General features: G+C 33.6%; 1 protein-coding gene across 11 annotated transcripts in view; it reads right to left on the reverse strand.

The window, feature by feature from the left end:
• Positions 1 to 10: 10 nt before the first annotated feature.
• PTBP3 (polypyrimidine tract binding protein 3) overlaps positions 11 to 12,159 on the reverse strand; it is a 125,902-nt gene continuing 113,753 nt past the window's right edge. For all 11 annotated transcript variants that reach the window (XM_064579198.1, XM_064579195.1, XM_054509351.2 and 8 more), the window contains 5 exons: positions 12,104 to 12,137; positions 9,477 to 9,569; positions 8,373 to 8,589; positions 5,222 to 5,299; positions 11 to 5,075 (listed from right to left, as the gene is read on the reverse strand). In XM_064579198.1, the coding sequence (XP_064435268.1) occupies positions 4,943 to 5,075; positions 5,222 to 5,299; positions 8,373 to 8,589; positions 9,477 to 9,569; positions 12,104 to 12,137 (555 nt within the window). In that variant the 3' untranslated portion in view covers positions 11 to 4,942. The remainder of the gene's footprint in view (positions 5,076 to 5,221; positions 5,300 to 8,372; positions 8,590 to 9,476; positions 9,570 to 12,103; positions 12,138 to 12,159) is intronic.

The following is a 12,159-nucleotide window of genomic DNA, read 5'->3' on the forward strand; positions in this document are numbered from 1 at the left end:
GCACTACGCATTTAGAAAATATGTTTTTTAATATTTTATCTTCTCTTTGCATTTATAACATAATTCACTTAAACAATCACAGAATCCTTTTCTTCCAACACCACAAACTGTTACAAATGAAAGCTGGTACTGCTGCTTATCAAAATATACAAGACAATTGATGTTTTATATAAAACCACTTTATATGTTAACTTGTTCCCAAAAACCTTTTTTTTTTTCCTTTTTTGGCCTGGTTTAAAAAAATGTTGTTACAAATATTTACAGCATTTTCTACTTCTAGATGAACATTCTTACAAACTGAAAAAGGGAATTTTATGAACAGACCACATAAAACACAAGACAATGTCAGAGGCTCCTAGCTGTGCTATTTTTGTTTTTCTTAAATACAGTACTGAAAATGCCCATCAAACCCTTGTCATCCTAATCCGTTCTGTTCACATTTATACTCCCATTTTCTCTAAGTAGTCTATTCACCAATAGGAAATAGAAAGTAAAGGCCGCTTTGCACTGGGTCTTCTTTCAGAAAGGAGCTTGGGAAAAAATGCTTAATGAGAGGAGTTAAAACCAGAACAGTAAGTCTTTGGTCAGAGCAATGAGGTGACATTTTGATGCAAAACTTTGCTTGGTCAGCAATCTATAATTAGTACTTTTTGGATGTGGGATGAATTTTTAAAAGATCTGGGTAACAATGGTAAGGGGGGGAAAAGGCCAGAGCATATTGTTTTTTTCAAATGACATCAAAAATATCTATTTAAATATCTGTTAATACAACTACTACGTAGGTTCAAAAACTGAAAATTAACACAACAAAATCTGTTTACAGTGCTGACTTAAGCTTGCTATAAGCAGTTTTCAATCATGACTATTATCACCAAGGTCACTGGACCAGACAAATATCCCTGTTCTCTGGAACATATGCCTCAGGTTACAAAAACTAAAATGACTACCACAAAGATGTAGAGCAGCTCATTCTTGGACCTGCAAAATGCTGTAGAATGAATATTATGTGATAAAGGCAAACTGTAACTGAGACTTCATTTATACAGTTACAATTCTTTGCTTGTATGAATAGTCCGTGGGATAACATTCTTTTAAAATTATATAGTACATATTTCCTGAAAACCAGAATACTGATACTACCTTAGTCTCAAATAGGAAGAAAAGGTCAATTAAGACTACTGAAGAAGGCACATAAACTTTGGTCCTGTTTTGTTTTCCTCCCTTTATAAAACCCCCCAAACTTTTTAGTAATTTTCTACTTTTTAAACCATTCATAACTAACTTTTAGAATTTGCTGTGAAAAAAGACTGCAAATAGTCTTATAGATAACAACACAGCTCTTTTGAAGGACAGCTGAGTTCTATTTTCTTTAAAGGAAAACTTTTGTGCAATCTAAACTGTATTTCTTTTAGCACAATAGAATATCTTAAGTCTGGCAGTTTTATTCTTGTTAACAACTGATCAAGACAAAGGAAAGGCTAAGAAAAATGCTTTTACGCATAGTCATGCTGTCTTTTTGGTTTTAAAAATAGCAGTACACATTGGTTTTTGAAGAGAGACTGATAGTTTGGCAAATGTAGGGTTTTTAAGTGAGTCACTGGGCGGGGGGGGGGGGGGGGACGGACACATACTTTTGAGTTTGTCATCTTTTGTCCAAAAATATTTAGTGGGAACAGAAATTACATGATAATATATTCACTATATAAATTTCACTGCCTAATGACATAGCAGCTTTGAAATGTTTGTATGAAAATGAAGAGAGACATTTATGAGAGTTAACTTTTTATCATCTGAAGTAGAACCAATGATCACCATCCTAGGAGGAGCCAAAGAAGGCATTGCTCCCATAAGGAATTAAGCAGGCAGAAATTCTGTCTCTAAAAATTGTGAGATCTGTAACTTTTAACAATAGAATCAGAAACATTACTAAAAATAACTGATTACCAATCTTAAACGATTTATGTCATTCTATAGGAGCTATTGGGAATTCTGATACTCTCCAGTAAGTTATCGATTAAGATATTAAGATACTGGGTCATTTTTCTGTTTTTATCTCACACAAAACACATTTTACTGCTATGCAAGTTATTTAAATCTCAAAGTAAAACTTTTTGGCATAAATTGCTACTGCTGAACGTGTACTGCTATTTTTTGAAGACCTGAATATATACACTTTGTGTAAAAGTCAAGACATTTCCAAAAACTGATAAGACAATACTCCTTAAAATAAAGTAAATAAACTTAAAAATAGGATACTATGACAGCTCAACAGCGAAAACATTGTTCAGAAGATACTGAATAAATGCATGCCAAAACAAAAGTACAAAGATTTAGTTTTTCCACTACCCTGATATTTTTAAATGTTTCTACAGAAACTATGCCAAAACAAATACTGTAGACCTCTATAATTCAAACAGCAAATAACCCAATATGGACAATATCCATGCACTACAGCTAATTTCAGACACAAATTGATGATTTCAAGCATACTATTTTAGATAAGAATATCTCACTTTTCCAAATCTTAATTTGATTTTGTCAATAAATTAAAATGTATGTACTGTGCATATGTATGTACATTAGAAGAGTGCATGTATGTATATATATATTTACCTACACACACACACACACACACACACACACACACACACACACCCTCCCTGAAAAGGATTCAAATGTTCTCTCTCAGATTTAAAGGCCATTCCCTACTTCAAAATTACATTCAATGCTATTATGATCTCCCTTCTGCTACATTGACACTGAATGTTATGAGAATCATGAATTAAATCACACAGTAATTCCTAACTCAAAGCGAACAAAATAATCCAATTTAATGTGTCACTTACAATTATAATAGTGCCTGTATGTTAGGAAAAAAGAAGCAAATTTTGGGAGATTTCTCCCCCCGCCAAAAAAATTTTTTTTCCTCCCCCCTTACTCAAGTGTTTTAGTAAAAACACATTAAGTGAAAAAAAAATAAAAACTATATAAATGATTATACCTATCTATTCAGTCAATGCTAAAATGGAGTCATCTGAAAGGTTTCTAAATTTAGTGTCCTCCTTCCTATTCTATCTACCAACTACCTGTTGCTCAGTGTTGAGTGAATTCTGCTTTTTAAGAACCTACAGTATCTTCTGTAGTCTCCAATTTTTTGTGAAAATCTTCCAACATTCAAACTAATGGCTGGAATATAGGAAAGAAATTGAGATATTGTTTTTAAAGGTGAGATGAGCTACTCTGAGGATCTGAAAACTGTAAAAGGGATGGACAAAAATGACCCCCTTGACAAATTCTGATTTTAAAAAAATCGGATCAAGCACTGAAAAAAATAATTAACAAATGCAAAGTTTCTCATTAAAAAGAAAGAATTTTACATTATAGAATCACTGAAGCAACATTAAAACATATTCTTACACTCAACCATAGAGAGGGACAGAGTATTGAAAAAGGAGCCCACCTTGTCATACTCCATGTATGTGGGCACTCAGTGATGATGTTACATTAACAAAGAAAAGCATGTCACTTGAGTACTGAGAAAAACCAAGTAATCCTGAGACAAATTCTAATGAGTGATAAAGGTTAGACAAGATCCAGAAACTGAGATTGCATTTTATAGTCCCAAACTGGTACGCTCTGTCAATGACTGCATGACCACTATTGGTCACGATGTGAAGAGGCCTACAGGTGTGCACTGAGACAGTCCCCAAACCATTCACCCTTCCCCACCCCATCTCTGCACCAAAGCACCAAAAATTTGAATAAAAACTATTACTTATTGAAAACCACTTAAAATTGCAATGAAAAAACTTTAAAATCCTTACCAAAACACGGAAAGAAAAAACAAAATGCTCACCAAGCCCACGATATAGCTTTCAAGATACTTAGATAAAATTCTAACCTATTGTATCATAAGCACATAATAAGGCACATAATAAGAAATTAAGTAAATACACAGTAATTCTGAATAAGTATTAGAGATTATAGTGGTACAAAAAACCCTTGAGATTAATTTTTTTCTAAAAGAAGACCTTACCAAAAATAACTTTTAAAAAATCTGTCAAACCATATGATAGACCTGAATATTTTCCTTAAGACTGTAAACTTTTTTTCTGAAAACAATTATAAAAAAAGTAGTTGTAAGTAGATTACTTTTTAAATTTTCCAAGATCATATTACTCAGCAAATAGTGTCATTTTGAAATTTAAACCATGATTTTTCCTAATAAAACTAATAATTAATTTGACACCTTAATAGATCTTGGATTCTATTTAATTTCCTTGGGGACAACTGAGACACTTCATTTCTCCAAAGAGTCTTAAAAAATTGAAGGTGTGTACTAGTCTAAGGAGTGTCTTACAGTGGAAAAAAAGAAACCATTGAAGGAAAACATGCAAGTTTATAAATTTTCTTCCAATACAACCCAATCTGTTTATGTATACCTATTAATATATGCCAAATAATGTAATTTTATAAGTGAACATAATTTCCTATAGGGGTTGAACTTCTGAAACATCAAGTTAAAAACTTGTTTTTTTTTTTTTTAAAGTCTATATGTTTAAATTTTTCCAAAGTACAAAGGATTTTAGAAATGTTGTATAAGGCTGATCTGGACCCAAACTAAAAGAAAGTCTGTCCTCTTGAAATCCAATTTAATATAGGGAATTAAATTATTGAAAAAAAATTCCTTTCTTGATTTTTTTTCCCTAAAGGTTATTTTCATAGAAACTATGGCACAAAGGAAAAACAAACCTTTGATCACATACTGGCAAGGGGGAAAAATGGAAAAAAAGAACATCCCTTGATTTTCTGAATATACTTGAATATCAAACCAGAGTTACTTTTGTGAAAGAGGCAGAATTGGTCTTGAGCTGCTTCAGTCTATGTCTGAAGGTTTTACTGAAATTATGGTCCAATCTTAGGAGAAAAATTCACAGAAAAATCAGATTGTAGATTTTGAGAAGGAAACTCTGAGGTGGTGATTTTCTCCAAGGTCATGGTTATGAAGCTCAATGAGGGCCTGGATTGCTTCTTCCACAGATCCCAACTGAATGAGTGCCATTTTGCGATCTTTCCTGAAAATAATGTAAGAAATAAAAAGTATATAGAATTAATTTTGCCTACAATTCTCCCCAACCCTCTAAGACTTCATTAAACTACTTTAAAAATTTGCATAACACATTAAATAATGTTAATGTATTTCTTGAGAGCATGGACTTACTGAAAGAATTTAAAAGCCTTCACTGAACATCCCGCTTCTGTGAAAAGGTTCTTCAGATCATCCACTGTAACAGAAGGGCTGTGAAAACATCACAGAGAGTGTCAACTATCTTAAGCCCCAATTCTCCCATGAACCAAAGATTAACTGCTGCAACTGTCAAATCTCCAGAGTAGCTCACATTTCAAAGATAATAAAGCCATACAATGAAGACACGATTTGGAAGTGCCCTGAAAGATGTTCAAGGTTGTCACACACATGTCCTCAAACAATGTAATTTGGTCTCAAATCTTTTGCGTAAGATATGAGCAGGTATATAAAGAACAAGAAAATCTATCTGTATTTCTTTTAAAGGGATAATTACCCATATCACTGACTTCAGTAATTAACTCTAGGATTTCCAAAGCTACTTCTAATATTACCAAAGTTACCTCCCAGTTCTGACTTGTTAGCTATCAACCACCAGAGTTCTACATTTTCGATGGCTTTTAGGGTAATTCTGAATACATGTATGTGGAAGTCAGGTTCTATGATGACTCCCTATTATTACTGCCTCCTAATATTGAGGCCTTTAGATACTCCTCTCCCATAACGAAGAGATGTCCTCTGTAACCTTTACTGTACTGTAGAAATGACATGTTTGAATTCTAAGGCTGAGAGACATTGTGATTCCCACCCTGCCCTCCTTGAATCATTAACTTTGGAAGAAACCAGCTACTATTTCATGGGGATGCTCAAGCAGCCATATGGAGAAGACCGTGTGGCAAGGAACTGAGGCTGCCTGTCAAGAACTAGGTACGTAAGTAAGTTAACTACTTGGGAAGTGGATCCTCTAGCCCCAGTTAATGAGAGATCCTTAGTCAAAAACACCCAGCTAAGCCATTTCTGGATTCTGACTCAGAGTAACAGTATGAGATAATAAACGTTTACTATTTTGTTAAACTGTTAAGTTTTGGGGTGATCTGTTATGTAGCAGTAGATAACTAGTACAGTGGCCTATCACATGAGGGTCAACTGACTAAATTATTCTAACATAGCAGCTGTCCTATTTCACTAATTTCTTATGAGATGAAAGGAGACTGTATTTCATCTCATGATTGCCAGTAAGGATGGTGTAGTAGAACAATGAGTCTGCAAGGAGACAGATCTGTGTTCACATTCTATTTCTCATTCATCGGTATATGACTTTGAGTAAGGTACTTAACCTGAGACTCTCAGTTTCACTGATAAATGAAACTAATGACTTTACTTCAAAGGTTACTATGCATGAATTGACAGAGAATAGTGGTTACCAGGGACTGGGGTATAGAGGAAAATGAGGAATTACTGTTTAATGGGTACAGGGCTCCGGTTTGGGATAATGACAAGAATCTGCAGATGACAGTTGTGATGGCTGTACAACAGGAATGCACTTCATGTGAAGGTACACTGAACAGCACATTAAAAAATGGTGAAAAAGATAAATTTTATGTTATGTGTATTTCACCACATTAAAAAAAGGTTATTATATGGAGATTAAATGAGGTAACACATGTAAGTTACCAGTATGGTGCCCAGGAATTGGTAGATGGTTCAAAAAATATTAATGTCCTTTCCAGGTTGTAACCTGAGACCAGCCCCTAGATAATGTATTTAAGAAGGTAACAATGACAGGAGCCTGTCTCGGTATCTAAGTATGTTGTCCTTCTACCTGACTCCATAGCAATGAGCTGCTCCATTTCTAGATCCATGTAATCTCGAGTTTTTCCTTCAGCGACTCCTCCAGTTTCCTGGCTGGAATGAGGTTTGAGCCATTGCCCAATTCAGATTCAAGGTTCCTTCAGGTAGCGTAACCAGAGACTAGCTGGCAGCCCGAGCAATGCACATTATTTTGAGTGATTATTTTCTATTCCTATTCATCCCCATTCTCATTCTCAGTAATGTTCTAGAATTTTACCCTTTCTCCATTCCCTCAGTCTTTAAATTTCCACACACACATGGGCATATACAACCATACCCCACAGCTTTTACCCCACCCCTTCCAAAGTTCATTACTCCTTCATGAATTAGATTAAGTTATACACAACTGCCATCTTCAAAGGTCAAGGATATCAAGAATTAGAACAAGGACTGCATGATGCTTTCTATAAAGGGCCACACAGTAAGTATCTTAAGCTTTGATGGTCACAGAGTCTCTGTTGCAACTATTCAGCTTTGCTGTTGTAGCTCAAAAGCAGCCAGAACTATGTAAATGAATGAGTGTGGTTATCTTCCATGAAACTATTTTTGGAAGGTGAAATCTGAATTTTATATAATTTTCTAAAATCACAAAATTCTTTGCTTTTGATTTTCTCCCCCCCCCCCCCCACGACCATTTAAAAATGTAAAAATCAATTTTAGTTCACAGGCCATATAAAAACAGATGGATTTGACTGGTGGGCTATAGTTTGTTAATTCCTGAGTTAGAAGATGAGTAAAGAACAAGTCTACTACAACACTGCTTAACACAGAGTGGTCACAATAAAGTAATTTTTAGCTTTTAAGTAATTAATATATAAATGGCTTTGCAACTTGTTGATAAATACTAGAGAGTCCACTTTTCCCATATTTTTATTAGATACAAAGTATTTGATTTTGCTATGTTGGTTAATCCTTCTTTTTTTAAAAATTAATTTAATCCTTTACTTCTATACAAAGAGATGAACAAGTATGTACCAATGGAATATTTCTGCACAAACTTTTCTTTAAAAAAGATTTATTTATTTATTTTAGAGAGAGAGAGAGTGTGAGCTGAGGGAGGGGAAGAGAGAAGGAGACAAGCAGACTCCCCAATGAGTGTGGAGCCTGATGCAGGGCTCAATCCCAGGACCCTACGATCATGACCTGAGCCAAGAGTCAGATGTCCAACCACGGAGCCACCCAGGTGCCCCGACACAAACTTATTTTCATGCCCTTTTAAAACTGAGAGATAACTAGTTGCTAATTCCCTATTTGGAAAGAAATTGTCACCTTTCACTTTTGGAGTGTATGACTAGAGACAGAACCTTAAGACATGATGGCAAATAAACCATCTAAGTGACTAGGACAACTGCTACATCAGAATAATTTCAGAGTTTCTACCTCTCCCAAAACATAATTAATCATCTAAAAGAATAATAAATAATTAGGTACATACGGAATGTTGGAAAGATGCAGAGTAGCTGATGGTGGAAAGATATTCTGGAAGTTTTTAGAGCCAGGTTTTTTAAAGCGATGCAGAGGACTATTGCTAAAATCCTTGGTCAGACCTTGGTCTTCTTGTCCCTCTCGAGGAAGCTGAACTGCCTGATGTTTGGACAGTGTAGCACGAAGTACTTTTCCATAAAGTCTCTGTCCACTTAAGTGGTTCATTGCTGGTGCAGAGGAAAAAAATAAATTTTGGGTATTAAGAGTCACTGTAAAATTTGTCTAAATTATCACAAATTCCTTTTATTTAGTCATTTGAAATTATATTGTCAGTTCTGAGGGTTAAAATGGTTTTAAATTCAAAAACTCTTACATACAGAAATGTATTAAGTGACTTTACTTGACTATAATGAAAGAGAGGCAATCTTAAACAAAAAATAACTATTTTCTTAGCAGAGTGCTAGACAGTTCCATAGTGCACAGAACATAGCAAGTGCTCAGGAAATGGTTAACTGAATAAAGGTAGTTTAATCTCAAGCAACACTTTTTTTTTTTTTAAGTGCCTAACATGGGGCTTGAACTCACAAACTTGAGATCAAGAATTGCATGTTCTACCAACAGAGCCAGTCAGATGCCCCTTGGGAACACATTATTATTATTTTTTAATAAAAAAATCTGAGTAGTAATATTTTTAACAGCCACTGTAAGAATGAACAATAAGGCCATGGAATGCCATTTTCTTGCACCATCATTATGAAGCTTGCCCAAACTTTTAAGCCATGAAATAGTATAAAACTTAATTTGGAAGAAAAACAAACAACAAAAAAAATTAAATAAAACAAGGCACATTTATTAGTTTATACTTAATGGAAAAACCCTAGAGTCAAAGTTTTAAACATCAACAACAGGTTCAAATAGATGAATGAACTTCAGACTTCAAAGAGTAATAAATATTTTTAAATCTTAAACTATAAGCAGGTCCAAATAATAATGAAGACATTTGCATAAGGAGGTACTCTTCAGTAAAATCATATTCCTATTACCTATAAATTTATTTTATAGGAAAATACACATACAAAAGGGGCAGATTATCATTACTATTAATCATTAGTACCTAGCTGAGCTTGACTCGCATCTGCCATCTGAACCAAGGCATTTTCTTTCTTATTAAACATAATCTTCACTCGATGTACATCACCATATACTCCTAATTGAGAAGAAAAAACAAAACTTTATTAAAAATTTTAATTCATGTGTAATGTTTAATTTTATGAATACATTTTAAGAAGGCTTCTTTTCTCATATTATATATATTCTCTGGGCAATTCTACACATATGAGCCCAAATTTGTATCTCTTCTGTTTCACATCTATTAATCTACTCAACCCTTTTCACTTGGATGTCCCATAAACACTTCAAATTTAGTATGTCCCAAACAGATTCATCTCCCCGTTTCCAGTATTCACTAACTCTGCTAATAAATATTACCATCATCCACATACTTGCTCCAGTGAGACACCTGGGAGTCATCTTTTAATTTCTCCCTTTCCTTAAACTTTTACATCCAATCAATCACCAGTACCCATTTTATGGCCTAAATTACCTCTTACATTTGTCTGCTTCTTCCCATCCTCATTACCATCAAAGCCACCATCATCATTTCACACCTGGACTATCCTAATAGCCTCCTAACTGACCTCAATACAACCAATTTTTCTATTTCTGTCTTTTCCAAAGTGGATCCCATATTTCAAAGGACTGGCAAAATGATTCATTGGGGTGTAGGGGGAAATAATCAAACTCCTATTTATACTGATTTGTTTATATAAGCCAATATAAAAACTACATCTTACTAATTTTTAATATATACATGAAATTACAGGCAGAAGTTTCTACAATAAGAAGAGTATTCTCTTTTTAAAATTCAGTATATCAAAATATATTGCAGTTTATATGCTAGAGGGTATCACCAATATAATAAAAATAAGACTCTTAAGTAAGTAGCACCATGACCATACTTTGTAATGTGATGAGAGAGTAACTGAAAATCTTTGAGGCACACAAGAGTGCTCGTTATCTTGTGGGAAAGCACCTAAGGGCAACTGAACTTAGAGATGAATGGTACTTTTAAAATTTAAAACAAAAAGACCAGTATTCCAAACATGCTGTCCTTCTTAGAAACGACGAGTGGCTAAAATAGATATTCTTTAAAAAATAACACATACAATCTGTTCTTCAAGCTGAGGGTGCTATTTTTTTAAAATGAGTAAGAAATTAACTACTTTTAGAAAGAAATGTACTTTAGCTATTAAAGAGACATGTGAAAATTTATCATTAATACCTAATTTTGTTATTGAAAATTACATGAATGTGTTATGAATAAAAACTTTCATAGTAACTCCAGTGAGTATGAAGGATCTCTGTGGGGTGATGAAAATGTTCTAAAACTGGACTGTGGTAATGACTGTACAACAATGTAAATTTACTAAATATCAATGATTTATATACCTAAAGTAGGTGAACTGTATGACTATAAATCATATCTCAAAAAGACTTTAAAAAACCTATTATAGACTCAAAATTTTGAAACAATTTTCCATCCTAATAAAACTTTCAAATAAAGAGTACCAGTGAGTTTTAACCCAATTTGTTAAAAAAATATTCTAATGCAACAGTTTTCAACATCAACCAATTTAACAAGAGGAAAAAAATGGAACTTCTCTAGGCAAAGTACAACGAAAATAAGTGGATTAGACTGAAAAATTAGTATCATAATTAGGCATAGTGACAGTGAAATATTTCCACTTAAATCGCTTAACTTTATGAGCTATCTTTTTTAGTTTTGACAACCATTAAGATCAAGTACTAAAATAAACTGAATTTGGGAATCAGATCCGGAAATACTAAATCAAAATGGGAAAGATTATTTTTCATTATTTTTGAAAATAATGAAGCATGTTAAATCATACTTTTCACTGTTAATGTTTTTTATGAAAATTTTCATCAATAAAAATCTTTAAAATGCTGGATATTACTTATTTTGTTGCTCTTATATTTGTTTGTACTATTATACTGTACAGTAAAAAATGGATAAAGTTTACAAATAATCATATATAAATTATGAGTACATGCTAAAAATTTATTTTTAACTGAGAGAAGAACACTATTAGAAAGTCTGGAAACTTTTTAAAATCTGAATCTCATTTTTTAAAACCTGATTTCATTAGGCCTCTTCCCTGCTTAAAACTGTTCAGTGGTTTCCCACTGTTTTTAGGTTAAAAATCAAGCTCCTTAATTTAGTTTACAAAGCTCTTCATGACCTTGCCCATATTCATCTGTCCAGCTTCAACATATCTCCCCTACACTTTCCACTGGGGGGGCTTCCTTCACTTCCACGTTCCAGGAGCTCTCTCATCCATTGCTAGTATCTGGGAAAGGACATTCGCCCTTCTGCCTGGCTAATGCTTACTCATTTTTCACAACTCAGCTTAAGTATCATTTCTTTTGTACACCACCTTTGATTCCCTCAGCTAAGTTAGGTCTCCCAGCTCCATGTTCCCATTACAATCTCTATTTCCCTTTTTATAAAACTTTATTGTAACTATAATTACTTACTTAGTCTTATTTCCTACTCTATCCTCAGCGTCAAACCCACTACTTGGCAAATAGAGATAATTGATAAATATTACTGAATGGTGAAATAGGTTAAATCACAGACATCAAAAACAGCAAAGAACTTACCAAACAGGATAAAAAGCCCATGTGGTGTGATAAGCTGTTTGAAAAGGATAACACAA

This window comes from Mirounga angustirostris, unplaced genomic scaffold (assembly GCF_029215605.1).
Source record: "Mirounga angustirostris isolate CCGP_5_RB_7025 unplaced genomic scaffold, mMirAng1.0.hap1 SCAF_15, whole genome shotgun sequence".
Classification (NCBI taxonomy): domain Eukaryota; kingdom Metazoa; phylum Chordata; class Mammalia; order Carnivora; family Phocidae; genus Mirounga; species Mirounga angustirostris.